Genomic DNA, 23,956 nt, shown 5'->3' with positions numbered 1-23,956 from the left:
TTAAAAATATAATTTTTCTTACCGATTATATACCCTTGATCGCGCAACTTTGTAACTGTATAAATAGAATTCAACGAATTTCCGCCAAGTTGATAGAAATTTGATTTTAAATTTAATGTTAGACGTGTGGAATGGCCAATCACAGAACCAACAGTTTCAAATAATACTTTTGCTGCTTCCATTTTATCTTCAGGTACATCAGTATAATCAATATCTATTTGTATTTCATTATCACCATTATTGTTTGTATTTGCATACATTTTCAATAAAGTTTGTCGATCAGTCTTTCCATTTACTAATAAAGGTATATTTTCCAAAACAATTACCTATAAAAAAGTTTTGTTTTTAATTATTAATCAAATTCTTAATATCATATTAGAGGAGCATTTAGCTTTACTATTTGATAAAGTGGATACAAGTTTAAAATATAAATGATAATCATTATGAGTAGGAGGAACCAGCTTGGAATGAAAAAAATGCATTGGACTACTCAATTTGGGGAATACAAACTAATTTATACCAATTTCTAAAAAACATTCGCCACGAAGGAACCACGTAGTCTTAGTAAATTTTCTAAATTTAAACTGGGAACATATTTAAATTACCAAATTAGAAACTAAAGACAATACTTTGATTTTTTCCAACAACCAACAACACGCAACTACAATAGATAGGCACTATTATTTTCTACTTACACCGAGTGTAAATAACTTAAGCAAAAGAGATAAACCTCATAAATTATATAACTTTCATTGGCGTCAGCTTTGTTTAGTAGCGTAAGTTGTTAAAATTAGAACATAAATTGTTGAAATACCATGTATAGAGAGTGTTGATTACGTGTTCATTAGGCAAATTTACGCCATGTAAGTAAAGAAAGATAGCCAATCTTACACACAAAGTAATAAGAGTATCTTTCTTCTCACTTATTCAGTGAACATATTATATGCTATAAACAAACTCATACAATATATACAATAAATGTATAAGTACTTGATACAATACAATATATCCAATATACATACTATATAGTACCTAATTTGCGCCCTCACGGATAAACAGTGATGTTTACGAAAAAAATTTCAAACAAAAGTTTTTTTTTTTTTATAAAGAACGTTTTTTATATAAAACTTTGGCTCTATCTTTAACGGGTTACAATATGGGTCTTACGGATCCAAGAACTAATTGGCCTAAGTTACTCATTTCCGATCTTAACCTACTTTTTACGGTCCTAAGCACGCTATAAAAATTTCAGCTTGATATATCTTTTCTTTTTTGAATTATCGTGTCCACAGAAGGACAGACGGACAACCGAAAATTGACTAATTAGATGATTTTATGAACACCTATACCAAAATTTTGTTCGTAGCATCAATATTTTTAAGCGTTAAAAACTTGGGATTAAACTTAGTATACCTAGATATATTTCATATATACATGGTATAACAAATCTCTTCAAAGCCCCCTCCTTCCATATTTCTGCCTCGCTTTTTCTATTGGTAAACTTAACCCTTCAAGTATTAAAAGCATTTCAAGTTTCATTCTGATTGGACAAACCTTGTGGCTTTCAATGTTATAATCCGACAGCTTTATCGAAACAAAACTATTTTCAACTAATTCGATTTTTTAATTAATTTTTTGGTGAACTCAGCATGGAATATTGAACATAAATTAAATATCTATCAATAATTCAAGACCTAACTACTATATTTAGTATAGAATTATTAAACATGGGCTAAATTTTATTTTAAATTGAGATTATATTGCTTATACAAAAATAAAATAAAATAAAATAATTCTTTACCTGTGGAATCATGTAAGATGTTAATTTTTGTTGTAAATAATCTTCAATTTTTAATCCAGTAATATGTTGTGCATCCTTCTGTAGTGTAACAAATGCTACAAGTGCCTGATCAATTTCACCAGGTTTATAACATAAACAAACAGCTTTTTCTACGTATGGTGTAGCAGCTACAGCTTTTTCTACTTCAGCTAAATCAACACGATGTCCACGTACTTTTACTTGTGAATCAGTACGTCCTTCATATTGTAAAACGCCCTTTACAATTCGTGCATAATCCCCAGTTTTATATAACCGACAATGTGCTATAAAATAAAATATATGTTGAAGTAGGTATAAATATTGAAATTTTTCTGGATTTGTTATCTCTTTAATAGTGGGATAAAATATATCAAACTAGCTGTGAACTACCCGCTTTGCTGGGAAACATCCCCACTTGCACCCCTCCCTCCACATTTCCTTGCGTGGGATAACAGTTTTGTAATGTACACGTCATGCTCTTTTATTTGATACCCCACTTAGGTATATTTGTAAATATTCGATAATTCCTTCCCACTTTCTCGCTACACCTTTCTACCCTCCGAAGGTTAAAAGTAGATAAAAACAATAGATCTTTGAAGCTGGTTGTATATCGTGTCAATATTTGAGCTTAATCGATGCACAACTATTTTAGTTTTTGAAGCATATCCTTTTCAACCCCTATTTCAACCCCTTACTCTACTATAATATAGATGTATTATACATAAAAACCTTCCTCTTGAATCACTCTATCTATTAAAAACCGCATCAAAATCCGTTGCGTAGTTTCAAAGATTTAAGCATACAAAGGGACATAGGGACAGAGAAAGCGACTTTGTTTTATACTATGTATATGTTATATGTATGTATATTGATAACGGAATAGTAAAATAATGAAATTGTACCTAATTGCAATTTTTCATGAAATGAAACTTTAATAGGACCGTTTTGGGGTTTTTTTCGGAACGGATGGTACGGAAGTTATTCCTTAGCCTATAAATTTAACTTTTTTTAGTTATATTGATGATGCCATACTAATTTATCAAAATTTTATGGATAACACATAATTAAATTAATCGTCTTCCTGAAATTCGCAAAAATAGTTTTTACGAGGTGGTAAAACGCTAGTGGTAAAAATAGGCACAAACATTTTTGGCAACAAAAAGATGAATTATGAACATAACAATCATAAGTGTTCATAATTCATCTTTAAATCCCATCTGAATTATTGGAGTAGGTTTTACATTTCAGATAAAAGCAATAGAATACTAAGCAAGATATGTGACTAATAATCATAATTAATCATTAATTAGTCAAGTGATTAATTAAATAATTAATAATCGTTCGACTTCGTTCCATTCTATTTTTAGTTAGAAGTGCATCTTCATCTGTTATTTTTAAAAAGGCAGTTTCACTCAAACAGATGCGAATTTATTTTTACAAATTATATTTAGGTATATTTTTAATTAAAATAACTAGACGATAACAATTTTCGAAGATTAAAGAATTTGCCAACAAACAATTTTATTTCAATTTTAGTTTTAATAAATGAGTTTGCGAACAATATCTCCCTTTTTTACATTCAAATAAGTCGTTTTTAGGGAATAGTTTCTATTTCATGCAATTGGTAATTTAAACTTACCAATATCCAAAACTAGTGAATTATTAATAAATTTATCAGGATCACGTCCATTAACGTATCCAGCAGCAACATTAAACCCAGATACATATAATTCACCAACATTACCAGTTGACACCGGTTTCATTTCGTTATCTAATAAATAGACAATCGTATTATCCAAAGGTATACCAATTGGAACTTTATCAAATCCTTGTAATTCACTAGCATCGGTCACAGTGTGATAAGTAACATCACCCATAATTTCTGTACTGCCATAAAAGTTACATAATACTCGTTGACCTTTGAAATATTTGAAAAATTCTTCAGCCAATTGTACAGGTAATGATTCACCAGAACATATCCAAATTTTTAATGATTTCAATGGATTCACTTGTTTTTCTAAGCTTAAATATAGAATTAATGATCGGAGCAATGATGGTACCAATACCAATCGTTCAATCTGTAATTGAAAAATTTCATTAGCGTACAGTTGGAAAGTATAGAATTTTTAAGGTATGTTGCAAGAACCAGTAGGTTTCCACAACTGGCTTTAAAAAATTCTTAATCGATATCGAAAGTAAAAAGAATGGAGCCAATCATAACACCGCACTTAAGCGTTAAGCAAAATAAATTTTGCCACAAAGAAGCTGTGTTTAATATAATTGTCTACGAATTATGACTGAGCCAGTTCATAGAATTCAATAATAGCCTTTATATCGACAAGCCATCTGGAGATTACATGCAGAATAAATTACATAGGACCGATATCAAACCACTTTTTTATGAGTGGTGAAGTCCGCGGAGGACTATCGTCTATGTAACTTTTGAGAAGTAATATTTCCAATGCCGATAAGTATACGGTGGAAGATAGAAACATTGAGACCTTGATTACGCGATATGGTATTTGCTATCTTTCTTACCGTTTCGCTAACACGTAAACCCCTTTGTCAGCCCTAGAGATCGAGAGTGCAAAAACATGCGAATCAAATTAAGAAATCATACATTTACGGCAGTAAATTACAAACTCATTAAAAAATCGTTAGCTTAAATACTTTAGATTAATTAAGACTAAAACCGGGGGTAGCCAAAACGACGTTACTAACAGAATTAACAAACCTAAGAGCTATGTTTAAATATCTGCAAGAACTTACAATGGATGAGTACATCTATGGTCGGGATTTGAATACCAATGTACTATCAATTCTGCTATATGGTTTCGAACTATGGCTGATAACGAAATCTTTGACTTTTGAGATCGGCGAGTCGTAACGTAAAGATCGTACAGATCTTAGGAAGTGGCCTCGAATAAATCCGGTGGAAGTTTTAATTAGGAGTTGTAAGTAGAGATGGCTGGTGGACTCTCTTATACACGCCTACAACATTCCGAAAGTAGCAGTTAGATGTAACCTGCAAAAAGCCAGGAAAAGAGGCCGGCCTGTAACAATCTGGAAACGTTCACTGGAGTCTGAAGAAAAAAGACAGACCTGTCATGAAAACAACTAAAAAAGGCACCGACAACTGAGAACGGTGACGGAGTATAATAAACTCCGTATACTCCCTATCTATGGGATGGAAAGAATCCCTTAAGAGCTGAAAAGTAACGAAAACTATTTCTATAGCCATTCAGTAATAATGCTTACTTTTTTATAAATATTAACTATTTTATGTTAAAAAATCGAAGAAATACGTTTCGTAAATATTGACGTAAAATTTAACATTTTGTTAAGGAATAAATAAATTATTTTTTAAGAAATAAACAATCTCACCTGGTATCGTTCCATAAGTGCAACAAGTTTTACTGGATCTTTGGTAATGTATTTTGGAACAACAACAATAGTTAGTCCATTTAATAAAGGACCCCAAATTTCACACACTGAATCAACGAATGTTAAAGCTGTTTTGAAAATGCAATATTTTTCTGTATAAGAATATGGAAATTTGTGCCATTGCCATTGTAAACGATTTAACATTATTGAAAATGGTAATCGGACACCTAAAAAAAAAATAATAATTACGTTTTTGGGTATAATATAAAATATCTATTCTTTTGGAACTACAATTGTATAATTTCAAGTTCAAATATTCCAGAATTAAAAGTAAAAAGGTTACTTGTATTGCAAATATGTATTAACCGCTTATTAAATTATAACTAACAAATAATTATTTAAGAGCTAATTAAAAATTCATTAAAAATCTATATCAAAAGATAAATTCTATTGGTAATGAAACATAATACAAAGGCATCTGTAAGACTGGGATAATTTTTTTGATATGTTAAATACAGTGGCGGATTTGCCGCCACTAAAATTGTGCCGTCCTAGGCCTGGGCCTCACGTGCCTAATCCTAAATCCAACATTGATTAAAATGTTAGAATTAAAATTTACCTTTGGGAACTCCAGTACTTCCAGATGTATATAAAACAATGCCAAGATCATCTTTTTCATGATGAAATTGTTCGTTTTCATGTAAATTCGATCCATGATTTTTTTCACATTTATTGCATAGATCGTCGTAGTTTAATGAAAATGCATTCTCAAAAGCAGATTGATCTGAAAAAATAAAAGTTGCAAATAAAAAAGATTAATTAATGTAATATGCAAAAATTTTCCACATCCAACCTGGACTTGAACTTTATGCCCTTCGCTGTCTGAGCTTATACGTTTATGCTATGGATGTTCATCATAATACATATATTCAAAAGGGTTAATTTCTTCATACTTTTTAGGAGTAAGTGATTTTTGGTAGCACATGCATACCGGAACATAACAAATTTATACATTATTGTCTTTGTGTATGAAAATGAATTCATATTTTAACTACTAAAATATGAATTAACTATAAATAATCTTTAGTGAAGTTTTATGTCGGATTAAATATTTTGACAAACAAGTCCAAGTAACAAAATTGTATACATCCAAATTACCACGAACCTCACTGGGTTACTATCAAGCTGTACATTCAAGATATGAAGGATATCAAAGACTCAGGATATTTATTCACTTTGAATATTCAACCAGAAAAAAGGGATCTTTCAATAATATTTCACAACTAAACATATTAAATTTAAATGATTGTTTCTCTATGGTTAAACAATCAAGAATGATATATAATGAATTCAGATTTGAACACAAAAGATAATAATCAATAAAAAAAAATTATCTTTCATAATATTTTTTAAAATAAATAAATACCACGATACTCGAAATAAAAATTGTTCATAGTATTTATACTAAATCTTACCTATATCTGGTGTATTATCGTAAATCACTAATACTGGTTTGGATTCATTCAAAATGTGTTCGATACGATTTTTTGGAAATGTTGGGTCTAATGGTAAATACGAACAGCCAGCTTTCCATATTGCCAATAATGTAATAATTAATTTATCAGATGGTGACATGCAGACCGAAACAATATAATCACCATCGCCGTTTGATTTGCCACCAACACTTGCGACACATTCAACAATACCACGGGCTAATTGATTTGATAAATAATTTAATTGTTTGTATGTGATGTTGGTATTGTTTCTTTGGGAATCATCTGAAAATAGATTTTTATTTTTTAGTACAATAGTTTTAAATTTAATAAGAATGAAAGCTTTCAAAAAAGAAAATCAATGGATGGGGATAAAAGGCCATATAATGAACTCTCAAACTCAAAATTAAAACTTTTTTTTTATCTTGGCAATAAATTTTTTTGATTTATTTCTGCCATGAAGGTACGACTCTGTTTAGATGTATTTCTAATCTTGGTTGGGTGACAGATGGATGATTCCAATCTATCCATTCGTAGCAGTACCAAAATCAAGATGACTTTTGCCACTGCGATTGTTCATTGAAGCAAAAAAAAAAGGTTTTTTAGTATTTTATGCAACCAAAACAGTAACAATATTAAAAATTATCTAAATAAGAATTTATATGAAGAAAACAAGAAAATTATAGGATGGTTGTTTTGATTTGAATTTACGAAAATCGAAATTATTTCCAATAAATATCTCGTAATGTTTTGTATACACAACAAATCAACAAAATGAATTATGAATGTTGGATACGTAAAAAATTATTGTACATGTGTTCAAGTCATTAATGTCACAGATAATAAGTATTCGAAATTGATTCCAGGGAACTTTATTCGACTCCAAAATATTCATTGGTGCCGAATCGTCTACGTATTTCTCTAAGAATTATATCTTACTAATAATGATTGCGGAAGTTTCTGAGGATGTATGAATGTATGGATGTGGGGATGTATGGGGATCTGTGGTTGTACTAGATGAGTTTTGATGAAATTTTAAGGTATTATAGCTTTTACATCAGAATAGGACATAACGTTGGATACCTAACGTTGGCCAGAAATATAACGATAAATCAAACCACTTTTTTTACAATACGAAGATATTATTCAACCATTATACTTATACATTTTAAATTAATGCTCATACTATATTAATAGTGTATCCAGTTTCGTGACCGAAGGCCGAAGTCAGGCCGATGGCCGTCTAATTGTCCCAGAGATGAAAGTAAACGTCGTGTTTAATGGTCGTACCACGTGGGGGAAGTTGGCTGGGAAGAAGGAGAGCCTGTAGTGGATTTTTAAAGTTGGAATAGTCTAATTTGAAAGTGTTATACAGAAGGACAAGCACGAAGGAAGTGAAAGCTATAACGCTGTTGATTTTGTTTTTTAGTTTTAAATTGCCCAGCGAAGCGGATGTATAACTGCTAGTAATTTATTATTCCTTGACTTAAAGTCAATAAATTGCATGTTATTCACTTTTTTCATTTTATTATTTTTCTTTTGCAATCAGATATCCACAGGACAAATTCTTTTTACACGCAAATATTTTACCTTCAAATGTAACTGCTACAGTTTCGGGGCATACTTCATCAGCAACTTTTTCAAAAATACGATATAACTGTTGGCTTGTAAAAGGTCGATTTTCACCTTTTAAAATGGAATAATATTGTAACGACCCCATTTATAATTTGTAACGAAAAAATCTGAAACAAAAAAATTCCGAATTATTATAATTGATACTCGAAAAATAAGAAAAAATATTCTGAATTCAAACCTAAGAAGCATTGGTTTTGGTATTTACTTGAAATAATAATATCAGTCAGTTCATTTGGCAAATCAAAATATTAAATCGATTTAAAAAAAAAAAAATAATATTCACTACCTAGGTAAATTTCGGAGACTAATTTGTGTATTAGTTAGATGCATTATTTGTTTATAAATATACATATAAAAATGTAATTAAAATAGTGATGAAGCTAAATAAACTTAATTTCCAATATTAATTTCAGTATACATATTATTATTTTTAACTAAATCAGCTCTAAACTTAATACTAATTTAGTACTTGGTAAATTTTCAACATTTCTTTTCCGTGAAATAATTTTATAAGATATGTGTTTCCTGATTTATGATAAATTGAACACATGAAAAATCGTGACAGAATTGAAATTCCACACATGCGGAAGTTTGCAAAATATCGGTGGAGCCAGCAAATAACAAATATGTGATTGGGTTTCCCCCATATAAATAAATAATTAATATAGGTAGGTACGCACCTCCCAAATTTTTTTCAAAATAAATAATTTTACTTTTATTGCAAGTGTTTACAGACTGGTTCAATAGTGTCCAGTGAAAGCAAAACAGTTTATACCTATGGTTTACATTTATATTTTTATTTTGACATATACAGGATGAGTCGTGAGGAATGCACCGAACTCCAGGAGTATCTTCTACATACGAAATTAATGTTAAAATATCCCAAATGTTATCCGATTTTAAGTTTTTTTTCTTCGATTAAATCAAAAACATGTTCCACAAAGATGAGCTCCAAACCATAAGAATTTTTTTTCGGTGGGATAAGTCAGTTTCGTAAAAGAGATGGTAACTGACAAAAATATAGGATTTGTTAGATCACCTTAAGATGTCGTCCACTGGCTCTGATATCAAATACAAATTTAAGATAAACTTTTTTTTAAATAATCTATTTGCAGTAGACTAACAGAGTCATAACATAAGAAAGCAAAGGTGCATACGATATTATTGTTCTCCGTTCTTAAAAATTAATAAAATAAAATAATTCTGAACTTCTTATTTTACAACAATAGGAAATATTAATAACAAAATATGAAAATATCGTAAAAGTGAAATTAAAATTAAATTGACCAAGAAATACGGATGATATATGATTATACAGGGAGATCGGACATAGTATTTGATGTAATAAGTACACTAAGTTTGCCATAAGAATTCATATTAAGTTCCGTTTTGTCAGAAAGAGATACAAACAAATCGAAAAAGAAATTTTCTCTGCTGTTTGTTACATGATTGAACTTTTATTAAAGCAAAAATAAAAAAAAAATAAAAAATCACGATTACTCCCTATTGAGTTATTGAATAGTATATTTTTAAGATCAAGTATACTTATTTATAATCAGAAAATTTTTATAATATTTAATCAATGATTGATTTGTTAATAACTTTATTTGTTAATAGCAAAATATTTTGTTAATTACTTCCGATATAATAATATTTCTTTTATAATAATCACTGCTTGATTTCTAGAAATACAAGCAGGTAGCAGAACTGAATGTATGAACCAAGTACAAAAAAAAAGTATTGAAGTAATAAAAAGACACAATTTTAGAGGTTTCAGTTGTCATCTTTCAAGACTGTCCAAAACAAAATATAATTTTTCTTTCCCTAAAAACAGATACCGAAACGCCGTTTCGACACGCTCCGCTTGAAATGAACCCTGATAATTATATTGACGTACATGACTTTGTCGTAAAAGCGATTTAATCTGGCTGCCACAAATCACAATGAATCAATCCACGGCTCCAATTTAAGCCTAATAAATTTTTTTTTTTTACAATATAGTTTTTTTTAAGTCTAATTGGCACAAATCATTTCCTTACGGATTTGCTTCAATGTGACCATCCTAGACTTTTTTGGATAAAAGGTACAGATATTTTAAATAATTTAGATTTATATATTTTAGATTTGATAATTGTCAGGACGCAAAGGCTTAGACAAATTAAAGATAATTAAGAAATAACGTTTTTGGAGTTTTGTAATTTTACAAATGTTCTGTATAAATTATACATTACTATGTAATATTACAAAAATTATTGTAATTATTCTAAAATGTTTTGAAATTTTGCAAATATAGCCACTGTATAAATTACACATGATTTATAATTTTAGCAAAATAAACTTTTATTAGGATAAAAAACCGTATTAAATAAGATTGGAATTCTACCATAAAATTCTATAGCTGTTTAATCAACGGCGTAATGATTGCATAATCTATCAATTGATAGATACGATCAATGCACATATACACCTCGAATTATTAATAGTATCTTAGTTGTTACATTTCTTTCGATATTTTCAGTTTTTTTGTAGGGATTAACTTACCGCAATCAAAAAAACAAATACTTAGATAAACAGTAAACTCATAGGTATTGTTTTGCATTTCTATTGCAATGAAAAAACACAAAGATGATTGTGCTTTGTGTATTTTCTAAATAATTAAAATAGAACAAGTTTTTTGTAATAGAGGATTCTATTTTAATCACAGTGAGTGTGAATATAGAACTACCGTTCGCTTTTTGTAATTATTTGCAGAATTTAAACTTCCTTTATTTACATTATAATAATTGCCCAATTAAATTGTCATTTATAAAACCCTGAAAGTAAAAATAAGGAAATCTGTTAGTGGGTGAATGATTTTATATCCGTTATACTTTAAGATAGCACATTTAAAGTAGGTATTCTATCTTGCATCCTTGAAATTAAATTATAAATGGGAGAAAATATTTATGCTAAAAAAAATTCAGGCAATTTTTAAAATTTTTCTCTCCGTAAGAACCATCCTCGTACTTCAAGGAATGTTATAAAAAAAGAATTAGCGAAATCGGTTTTGCTGCTCTCGAGATGTGTTACGCTTAGCAACACATTCAGCGATTCATTTTTATATTATAGATATACTAGGATTAACAGTAACAGATTTTACATAACTTTTCAAATTTTTTAACAATAAAACTAGTTTTTACATAACTTTCAGTCGAGTTAAATCTGTCATCCCTCCTAGTCTACAAAGCAAAAAAATTCCTTTCAGAAATAAGTTACGTGTTAAGGAATGTATAGGTTAAGTGTAAAAAATTATTACCCTGTAATAACTATTATAACGACACCTCTCTAAGTTTTTCATCAAATTTTCGAGTGTTCACAAGTAGAAAATGATACTGCTACATCACAGTGTTACCTTTTCTAGTACTTACACTGATTATAACAGTTCTGTACACAGTTACAGAATTTTTTCGACGAGACGAATTGAAAGGAAACTAAACTAGAAATTACATGTTACGTTAAACACGTTAAAAGGATCTGCAATCCTCCCACCCTACTAGCCAAAACCCAATAGGGAATTCTGATACTTACACATTGTCCTGATGAAAATTACCTAGTCGATATTTTTAAAAATAAGTCAAGTGTTTTCACGATCTCCGCTCCGCATCTGATGATACGGATACGGACGACTTAAACACCTTGTATAAACTAAATTTGATTTCCGTGTAATTAGTATAATATTGTTAAAAAATTAGTGTATGTATTATTTTAGAATTAGACATGTTAATTATCTTTTAATAAAAGATCACTATCAATTTAATGTTATCTAAAATTAAAACAAAGATAAACGGAAACACTATATGGTTGCAGATTACGGTCAAGTATTTTTTATTTATGTAACTTTTAAGATGATTTATGCAATTAAAAAATTCATAGATTATTACATTACTTTATTTTGATTATTACTTGCGCTTTATTTTATTTCCAGTTCATGAGGCTATTTTAAAAATTTACAAAACTTCCAAGCAAACCCAATAGATTACTATAGTCTATAATCCCATTCCCTTTTTCGCAAGTGATTACTTACCTAATATTTTTTCAGTTCGAAAAATCAAAAAGTAACTAGACTTGTGAAAAAGGATCTGAGAGTGTAAACTATTACTGATCACAATAAATGGCTAGCAGAATATGGGTTTCCATGCCCGCTGTGCTTAGGTCATATTTTTATTTATTTATGCGATCATAATCGCTGTGTATCAGTCAATGAAAATTAAGGTTGAAAAACTGTTGCTCTTAATATTTGTGAGATGTGGTTTTAAGATGATGCGATATTATACGTAAGATGTTAAAAAATTATTCAAGTAAAGTTTTTCAAGCAAAACTACATTAACGCATTTCCATAGCACTATTAAGGCTTTACTGCTAGAATCAGCCAAGAGGATCCCAGCAAAATGTTCCCGGTGCCATTACCGTGCAATGAATAAGGTACCTATTATTATTCTTTTAAATAAATATTGACCGGCGCTTTAGTTTAACCTATATATCTCAAATTGAGATGTTTATTATAAAACCTAATAGCCGGGTGACCATTTTTTAACGCTCCATTCTTTTTTTTCGTAGGGTTTCCGTTGACCACCGATACTGTGCTTAAGTTTATATTTTCGTGGAAAATATAACTAAAAAAAAAAAACAAATTATAGTAAAATTAATTAACATTCTTACAACATTAAATTTATAACTATTGAGATGGTCATGGTTTTATTACATCAACCAATTTAATTTTTTTTTTTTTTAAATGAATACAATTTACATATTAATTAATCACATTAAAACAAAACTATGCAGTGTTTTTAATCAATCAACAAGATCTAGGCACTTGCAAATTACTTGCATTAAAGTTTATTATTTTTTATTGACATGCAAACGAAATTTCCTTCAAAATAAATTATTATCGTTGTATAGGTGCTAGAATTATCGGTAGCCTAAGCATGTAGATCAGACTTTAAATTTAAACGGATGATCAAATTTATAAGAAGTTAGAACCTAAAAAAATCGAATGTTGGTTGGTTTCACACGTGTCGCAAAACATTTAAAAAAAGAAGTAGTAAAATATCAGCTATTAATTTTTTTTGAAACTTATTCTCAAAAAGTGCAAGATTTCCTCTGTTTTTCCCATCGACTCCATGACGCTTCCCCTTATAATGCTGGAATTACAAAATGAGTAAGCTCACTACTTTCCTTCAATCACTTTTTTTACCGTTTTTCTAGAAATTATTATTTTCAATAGTTTGTTATTATATTATGTATTTCACAAACAAAATTAATTATCTAGCTAGACTTAATTAAAATTCATCTTCACACTTTTAAAGTAATAAAGGAAATAACAATAACAGCTAATTATACATAAATTAATTAATTATTAATTATTATTTCATGGAGTCAATTGAATATAAACAATTAATTGTAACCAATTTTTTGAATAATTATTTCACTAATAAATTATTAATAAAACATTATTTTACCAATTAATTATTATTATTGATATGACGTGATTAATGATTGATTGATTGGTAATCAGGATATAAGAAAATATGAAAACGTGTAATTATATTAATTTTTTTTTTTTTTTTTTTGTAATAACTTATAATAACTTAAAATATTGCTGTTTCATAACATCAATGGGTGCGTTTAGCAGAAAAAAGCGCTAGAAAGCTCTTGTAAGCAAAATGGCGATTGTTAAGCGGTAAGAACTTTTGTGAAATAGTAAATAGCTATATTCCTCTAGGACGCTAAGTTAGCTTTAACCGGGGAACCTAACCTAATTTAGATATATGTTTGTAAATTATTCATATTAAAAAATTACCAATAAAATTACCAATAAAATGGCGGATTGTGTTAGCGCAACTGAAGTTAACAAACATGTCCTGGCCGAAAACTGTACAGTTTGTTTTTCAGCGCTAGTAAGCGCTCTCAAGCGCTTTTTTCTGCCAAACGCACCCAATGACAATTTTCACGGTTATACAATAGATAGTATCTTAGTGCCAATCTATAAATTCCAAAACTTGTACTCATTTTCAGAGGGAATAGTTAAATATTTTTATATATATAATAGTTACTTATGTATATATATATGAAATATATCAAGGTATATTAAGTTTAGTCCCAAGTTTTTAACGCTTAAAAATATTGATGTTACCAAAAAAATTTTGATATAGGTTTTCAAAAAATCAACTAATTACTCCATTTCCGGCTGTCCGTCTGCCCGCCTGTTCGTCTGTCTTCGAGCACGATAACTCAAAACCGAAAAGATATATCAAGCAAAAATTTTTCTGGCGTTTTCAGGGCGTAAAAAATCTTGTAAACCGTTAGAGATGGAACAGAAGTTTAAATATTAAAAATGTTTCTTATTAAAAAAACTACTTTTGTTTGAAACATTTTTTCGTAAGCACCACTGTCTACCCGTGAGGGCGCAAATCAGCTTAGAAACATTATATAACATGTAAATACAGGTAAATACCTATTGTTTATATTTTAAAATAGGTTACATACATTATGTATGTGTTTGTTTGTTTATCTTTACTTACATGACGTAAAAAACAAACGAAAGCGTAATTAACACTGTCTATGCATGCTATTTCAACAATTAACTCAGTAATTGTTTTTTTTCACTTCTATATATTATCTTCGTAGTCAAACAAGGGAAAACTCGTTTTTTTATCCGATTTGTCTTAATCTTGTGAGTGATACTAAATACCTCGCCATGAATATAATATAGCAATTACTAGAAGCAATATTGTGAAAAAAAGTGGGGTATCGTTGAATTGGTATTTGAAAGTCCTTACTGTTTAAAATAAAATAGTAAATTTAAAAAATCTAAAAACCCGTTGGCGGCTAGACAGAAAGAAACTGTAGTCTACATAGCGACTTTAACCAGTCGAGGTCTATTATTGGGAATATTTGAATTTAGATTTTTATGGGCCCCGACTTTTTAAAGTCGCTATGTATAAAGACTACTAGGCTACTAGTTTTCTTTTCGGTCGCGATCAGGTTTTCTTGATTTTCTAAATTTACTTTTTCTATTTTTAAATATTTTTCAAATATATTCGACATCTAACAAGAATCTACAAAAAAAATATCGTTTTTTGTGACAAATAACTTTTTATGTCTCATAGATATCTTATAGATGTCTCATACATTATCTCCAAAGTCAAGCGTATCTCAAGATCTACAACACTTCACCCTAAAATTATTTGGTCGTATTTAAGAGTTGAAAGAAGGCAAGGAAAGACAAATGGAAATATTCCATATTTACTCCAATTCTCTTGCATAGTTAATAAAGTACCTAGCTTCCAGCTTTATTGTAAAATTTCCTTTAATTGCACTACCTAAGCATTGTTTTAGAACACATTCCTTATATTTTCCACTTGCGCAAACATTATACTTAAAAAAAAATTGTTAAAGATATTTATAAAGACCGTCAACATAATTACATTCTACTTTAAAAAAAAAATAGTATAATAAGATTGTTTTCGAATTATTCTAATTATTTTACTATTTTAATCCTTGGAAAATCATCTATCCGTGGAAAATCATATGATAAATATTAATTGCATTTTTTTCTTTTATGGCCTGGATTTTTATCATTTAATGATCTGAATAATTAAGGTCATTATGTTATTAATTAACGTACATATAAATATTTTGGCTTTAATTCAAATTGTGTTGGAAAGTTAAAAAGCTTTATATGATAAAAAGCAACATAATATTTCGTCTCAAATAACTACATAGCTATAAATAAGACCTTGAGAATATTCAATATTTCCAGATAATAAACTATTAAAAAAGTGTCGAACATTTTTTTGTCTAGTGCCCCCTCCCCATCCGCCAAATGTGCGATAAGGAAAATAGTTACATAAAGAAAGTTGTAGACTTATTTTTTTGAACTTATTTTTTAAACGAAATGATACGTTTACACATTATTACAAAATAGTTGACACAATAATGAAACCAAGTTTAAAAAAAATCGTAGCGCAGGATCTGCGTTAGCTAAGCAAATTCCCTCAGAGATTTAAAAAATAAAATATTTTTCTTAAAATCGAATATTACATTTTTAGTTTTCCAAGAAATTTTATTTCAAAAAGTAGGCATCAAGAGAAAAAATCACAAAAGGATATTTTTCTTAAAACTGATGAAAAAATTCAAAAATATTTTTTATTTTGAAAAAATTTAAAACTTTGTACTTTGCGCACAAACATGCTCTTTCAAATGATAACAAGGATAACAAGGTAGGGTGTGCCATTTGAAATTTCAAAGTTGGGGTGGCTAGGGAGGAAGAGGTGAAGTGAAACCAAAAATTCTCCAGATACCATTTTTTAACTTCCCCCTCGATATCTAAATCGACTTGTTTTCACTCAAAACAATAATCACATCAGATCAAGAGTAATTGAGGGTGGATACTTTTGAAATGATCATACTGTATATTAATTTTAACGATGGTCACTTTTGACATCTATCAGGTAGAATCGATGAACATTTGAAGAAATTGTTTCAAAATTCCATCATCGGAACAAAATCAATAGTTTCATTTCCTTCGGAAATTCGCTAATAAGATATTTCATAGAAATTTCATCGAATAAACCAATTCTCTTTAATATGATGATCATGATTTTAGCTACCTAGTAAACTCAATCTGTGCAAATTAAATTTACAAAAACATTCAATGTATAATGGCATAGATTTTAAGAAAATGAATTTTATTTGAGGAAAATATTACAATTAATCAACTTCAGCAAGCCGAGTTATTTAGTTAACAAAAACTACGGATCGGTATTTTATTGGTAGTTAAAATTCAACTGTGAGTTCAATTGAACATAAGAGTTATTTTACGAAATTTATTAATATTTTTTGTGAAATGCTTAAATTAATAATTTATATACCAACGTCTTACAAATTGATATACATTATATTTTTGTAAAGCGTGTTATTTTAAAAGGAATAATCTATAATCGAATAATCGAAAATAAACACATTAAAATAATATCAGTCGCCACGATATTGTATTGAAGAATGATTTTACTCTTTTAGCCAACAGCTTTCTAATGAACCCAATATCATAGCAATTGATTTTATTTGTTTGGGTTTAACTTCGATTAAAAAAACACCGGTTTTTATAAATTGAAAAATTTTCTTTAATATGGTTGAGAACTTTCCCTCTAAACCTTATAACAATCATTTAATTTAATAATTTTGTAATTTCCATAAGTAATTGTGTTCAATAACACATAGGTATTCACAATTATAAATACAACAATTATATTAGTGGTAATTCATAAATACACCAATAATAAAATTATGTCATATTATTAAAAAAAAAGAACAAAACTAAACAAAACAACAATATTTTACATCTTTATTTTATAATTTTAATAATAATTTAAATAAAAAATAATAAGAAATTAATTAATTGAAGGTCTTAGTGGATAATTTCATTATTCAAACAGTTGATGTGTAACCTCATTCACTTCATAGTTTAATGTTCTTTTTTTGTGTACACTTAAATATAAAACGGTTTATTTTTTACATTACTTGTGGTAATAAAAATCACCGTTTCACTTTTTTTTAGGATTCTGTCAGCTGATAATTACCCGAAAATTTTTTAGTATTTTAATCTTTCTTCTTTATCCATCTGTTCGATTGTAATAGCCTACCTTCCACAATTAAATGACCTTATCACAAACGCTGTTTGGCGGTAGGTTTGCCAAATGTGATTGTAAGAGCTAATTTGGGAGACGGAATAATTTACGAAATAAAGTAAAAATTTTTATCCAATGATGTATCAAATAAAAAGATTCGCTTGAGAAATGCAAAAAAATGGACTCATGAAGTTATAAGTAGATATTAAAAGTCAGAGGCGATAAAGTGTTTCCAGCAAACTTTGTTATTTTTGTTAGTTTTTTATAAACATCCCCAGTCATGGTGTATGTCTATAAACTTCATTGTATTTTAAACTATTATAATTATTAAATAAATATAGAAACTAGTGAAATTTACAAATTTTAAAAAACTCCCGACAAAATTTTCGGGTACGGAACCCTAAACCCGCACTTGAAACATAGCTAAGAACGTCTCCATTAAATTAAGAACATAATTAAGAACACTCTCTATTAAATTACTTTTCAAACGAAACAAAAAAATTCAAAATCGTTTCATCCCTTTAGGCGCTATGATGCCACAGATAGACAGGCAGACAGATAGACAGGCAGACAGATAGACACACACATATAGCGGTCAAACTTATAACACCTCTTTTTTTAGTTCGGGGGTTAAAAATTGTACTTTTATGTAAAGTCTGATTTAGGATTATTATCTTATTTATTTATTATACTCAAGGTCGATGTCAAATTCAGGGTGTCTAAATTAAAGATGCGCCCTTAAAACCAGACAAACTATATATATTATATAAAGTTTAAAATTCATAGTTTAAACGATGTGACAAAAATATAAGTGCGAAAATAGATCATCCTCTAATCGCCCACATCATCGCTCATACTTTACAGGAAAATATAAATGAAAATCCTAAGCATTAAATAGTTTATTTTGCAATGGGCGTGTTAATTTGTGAATTACATATGAAACTGAAGTAAGAGTTTCACCGCTCGGGTAAGCAATAGACAATCTGCACGAAATGCACATACTTTTTTGTGAATGTGGAATTAGTTCACTTTTTTTACACAATCGTCCATGCAACTACAAAATAGTGGTTCATTGAGTAACGAAAACTTACTAGACGTACGTATATCCATTTTTATTTATTTATGGCCAGAAACTCTCGACGTGTCCGTTCTCATAAGACACTACCAAAATTTAATCACAATCTGATCAATGGTTTAGAAACGAGTAGAGAATAAACATGCAAATATTCATTTTATTTCTATAGATAAGTAAAATAAAATTTGGTAACCGTACCTGACTTTATTTGTAGTTGACCATATTAAATAATTTTCTTGATAATTATTTACGAATTTGAGAATTTCGTTAAGGAAACTTTCAAATTTGAAATGATTTGAAACACAATTTCAAATCATTTGTTATAAATATTGTGACTTTTAATAGGTAAGGGTAAATACTATTTAAGATTAATTATAATTTTACACTATTGACCTTAATTAATCATTTTATAAAAAATATGCTTAAAAAAATTAAAGGCAATGATTTTTAAATTTTAATAATCATGAAATCAATCACTCATGTATAACAAAGTTAATAACATTAAGCAGCCCTTCATTAATAGGAATTATTAATTAATTTCTAACTAGTATTTCTTTGAAGGATCACGGCTGTCTGCTGTAATATAATCTAGCTAAGTTAGTCGATATAACTCGATATGATATTTTGTCGGAGGATATTTCGGCGGAAAATCTTTTATAGTTAACATTTTATCTGATTATTAAACGCGACACCAACCTATGCGTATTTTTGTTGTTAATGCCTCTCTTTCTTTAATCGATGTTCTTCCTGTTGGATAATATAATTTGTAAATTTAAATAAACACAAACCGGACAGGACAAATGCGAGTCAGGCTCAAGTGGAGAGAGTTCCAATCATTATGCTGTTTTAAATCTGATCCAAAATTGAGGTAATTATCAAAATAGTACGTTCTTTTATGTATTGTACTGCATTGTGACTTCACAGAAAAATCTTAACGAAAATCCTAAGAATTAAATAGTTAGTTCTTATTGTGCAATGAGTGTGTAATTAGTTGATGACACACGAGACTGAATTTAGAGTTCTACCGCTCGGGTGAGCGGTAAAACAAACGGGCCGAAAAACCAAAAAAGTTGTATATCAAAAAGCACTTCAATAAATAGAAAATACAACAACCTAACATTCTTTTACTTTATTGCAACGCATTTCAAGTACAGCTAGTTTTATATAGAAAAAGGCTACTTCCCGATTTTATACCTTATTATTTTTCTCTTTTAAACGTATTAAAAAAATTAAAAAATTTTGTGACCCTCATTATTATCAAAATTTGTTAGAAAGCCATTTTCTTTTATCCGATTCAGTGAGTTTCTTTATACTACTTATTAATAACTATAAATGGATATTCAAGGAGAAAATTCATTTGTAAAAATAATTATTTTGTGTTTAAAAAAAATGTACAGTGACCCAGAAATGCACAGAGATACCTTTCAATGGCTTATTAAGAAATAATTGTAAACGTATTAATTAAAAGGTTGTATGTGTATGATTATAATTTATTACAAATTTTTTTTTTATAATAATTTTATATATATTTTGTAAATTTATTTTTAAATTTAATTTTAATTATTTACATGGTGCCGCCAATATTTTTAGACACAAAATTTATTACTTACAACATAAATTAAAGTGTAATAAATATCTAGGGGGGTAAAAAAATGCACGTACGAATTTGGAAACAATTATCAACTCTTACAACTGCCGAGTAAATGTCCTAAATATGGTCGCCTAAATTAACAAATAATTATTATAATGTTAAGTTTAGAGATCAAATAAGAAAATTTAAAAACACTTTTGCCAAGTGCATTTATTGATACGTCAAATGAAAAGACAAAACAAATATATTTTTATATAAGTAGGGCTAAGTTCTATCACTGTTCGGTAATTATACAGGTAATCACAAAGACAAAGTTTGATAGAAAAAACAATGAAAATATCAAATGTACCGACGATTGCCTTAAATGGGTATTAAGTCTATTAAATTTGATTAAATTTAAATGCCATCTGATGAGTCTGATGATGGAAACGAAATATTTTAATCACCAAAGAATAAAATTACTTTTATTGATATTTCTTTACAAGATTCTTAATGATGATGCCCAAAAGTCTGATCTAAATGGAGAGGGGGGGTCGTTATTAACCTGGATATTATAGTATAAACTGCACTGTTTATATAAAGGGTGATAAATTCCGTTTTTTTTAACAATGATTATTATTTATTTGCAATCCAAGTATAAGTTGAAACTCAAAAAAAAACTCTGTTTATTTATTCTACCTTTTTAAAAATATTAGAAGGCTCCCGAATTTGCACTATACGAAATTTAAAACGTACGAAAATCAAGCGTTTTGCTTCTTATATCCGATACTGAAATACATTTTGAAAACAATACAGAATATGTATCCACAAAAATTAAAAATATTTTGTATGTATTAATTTACTTATTCAAGAGAAAAAATTATTATAAATATTATAAATAAAATTTTTAAAACAACAAAAATTATCAATGAAACAAACATTGCTTTTTCTTTACAATTAAAATTAAAAAATATTATTACGAAAATTTTCCATATGTTGCTTTTTCCATAAAAATAAATTTTACACTGACTATGCATCGTATTTCAGCAATTAATTCAGTCAATTGTTTATTTTCACTTGTTAATTTGATACAATTAATTTAACATCTTATTGCTAGTCAAGTTTAAATTATGGCTTCATGAATAAGTATTTAAAAAAAAATATTAACAGTTTCAATTGTGATGCCTCACCTATCTTGTACAATAACGCGATTATCTTATTATATTCTTGTAAGATCGCAGTTGATCATATTACCTATAAATTTTAAAAAAATCGTATTTCCTTGTCAAGTTAATTATACACTTATACTTATATTCAATTTGATAATTATGTATATTATTTGTATTATGCTAATAAATTATAATTGGTTAATACTTAATATCACTTGTAGCAATAACCGTATATGAAGTTTGTTTCTTTTCTAACCGACTTCGAACAAAAAAGGGGAAGTTATCAAGCTGTATTTTTTATTTGATTTAATTTTTTTTTTTTTTTTTTTTTTTATGCGTACCGATTTTGACGATTCTTTTTCTATTTGAAAGCTGGTGTTTCCCGCGTGGTCCCATTTCATTTTGGTCCAGTTCTGACAACGGCATCCATGAGAAAACTATAAAAGTCTTAAATTTGTATTAAGTATGCACGACAAGAGGACGAATAACTCAATATCACGCCAACCGAATTTTATGATTCTTTTTTAGTCACAAATTAGTAATTGTACTTCGGATTCACTAAAAATCACAAAATGAAAAAAAAAAACTTTTAACAAAAAGAAAACCAACTTCAAGAGAAAAACTTTTCCAAAACAAATTAATATTAACTAAAATGTAAAAAATAACGATAATATAATGTAGTGAAAATTATGGTTATTTTTTGGAATCGGTGTCAGCCAACCTAATGTAGCAAACTGTTCTGCCAGGGTTGTTTCCTTGGCTGACATTATATTATCGACTACATTATATTATCGTTATTGTTTACTTTTTAGTGCATATTAATTTGGTTTGAGAAAGTATTTCTTTTGAAGTCGGTTTTCTTTTTGTTAAAAGTTTTTTTTTCACGGTATAGTTCACTGAGTGTAACATCAATACACTAAAAAGTGTAAAATAATATACCATATAGATTCTTCTTAAATACAGACAACGTAGCATACCTTACGAAAAGACCGTGTGTTACCCACACCGTGTAAAAGTGTAAACACGAGGTTACAAAACGAACATATTACCATGCTTTTAGTAAGTACCCTCACGTATATTGGTAATTGATTCTGAATTAAATTGAATATGTGTTTTTTTTGTTATAAAATCAGTTTTTTTTTTGTTTTATTTAACAAGGACATAATACATACAGGTGATATAAATTTAAAATTTATAAATAAATTCTTGAATAATAACGAAGACGCAAACCTTTTTGGTAATTATATCTTTGTAGTAGAAGAATTTTTTATGTACGGTAGATTCTCATCTTTCATTAATTGAGCAATTTTTTTATCTAAAAATAACATAAATTAATAAATTTGGAATCAAATCATCGTATCTGTATGAAAAAATTTAAGGCTGTTGTCTCGCTATGGGCATATCGGCAGAAAATTCTAAATTTGTTTACACTTATTAGGAATATAATAATACATTTACCATTAAAAACAAGTCGATTGGACCGTTTCTAACTTGAGATAAATTTTCATTTAAAATTCGGATAATTAACATGGAGAGCAGAGGAAAGTTTGTGTTTTGTTGGTCTTTACAAATTTTTTAATTGATCTAGAAACAAAAACTAGATTTAAGATATTTTCAAAAAACTAACTGTACATGCATTTATTTGTTCTAAGGTTTAAAAAAAAAAACAAAATTATTGAGATGCTTCATTCTTGAGATATAATTACTTAGTTATAAAATTCATTGTACAACAGAAACAAATATATTTAGAGTATAAGTAGTGTAAGAGGGATGTCTATTCTGTCGATATCCCCATAGCGAGACAACTACATTAAGAAAATAAATTTTAGTCTCTTTTTAAATATATTTTTTATTTTTTAATGTGTATACAGTAACTTTAATATTCTCTCATAATTTCCGTCTGAAATTTGCCACAAAATTAGACTCTCTAGAATCTATAGATCATTTGAAAGGTGAGATATAGACCATTTAGTACATTCTTTCATTTATCACATAATATTATTGTAACAGAGTAACCAATAGACAATAATAAAAGCTCCTAGTCATTTTTGAAATTAAGTAACTTCAAATTTTGGAAAAAAAAGATTTCAAATTAATTTTTAAATTTATTCGAGAGAAAGTTGTACATTAAATTTTGAATATT

The 23,956-nt window shown here is 28.4% G+C and overlaps 1 protein-coding gene across 1 annotated transcript in view; it reads right to left on the bottom strand.

Annotated features, from left to right (window-relative positions):
- The window catches only part of LOC123305065 (mycosubtilin synthase subunit C), a 45,960-nt gene that overhangs the window by 3,867 nt on the left and 18,137 nt on the right, over nt 1–23,956 (bottom strand). Inside the window, exons 2-8 of the mRNA XM_044886670.1 lie at nt 8,287–8,438; nt 6,679–6,981; nt 5,823–5,987; nt 5,204–5,430; nt 3,459–3,897; nt 1,802–2,103; nt 23–326 (exon numbers count right to left, since the gene is read on the bottom strand). Of these exons, the coding sequence (XP_044742605.1) occupies nt 23–326; nt 1,802–2,103; nt 3,459–3,897; nt 5,204–5,430; nt 5,823–5,987; nt 6,679–6,981; nt 8,287–8,416 (1,870 nt within the window). The 5' untranslated portion in view covers nt 8,417–8,438. The remainder of the gene's footprint in view (nt 1–22; nt 327–1,801; nt 2,104–3,458; nt 3,898–5,203; nt 5,431–5,822; nt 5,988–6,678; nt 6,982–8,286; nt 8,439–23,956) is intronic.

The sequence above is a fragment of the Chrysoperla carnea genome, chromosome 1 (genome assembly GCF_905475395.1).
Source record: "Chrysoperla carnea chromosome 1, inChrCarn1.1, whole genome shotgun sequence".
Taxonomy (NCBI): domain Eukaryota; kingdom Metazoa; phylum Arthropoda; class Insecta; order Neuroptera; family Chrysopidae; genus Chrysoperla; species Chrysoperla carnea.
Note: the sequence above shows the minus strand (reverse complement) of the source record. Positions and strands in the feature narration are given on the sequence as shown.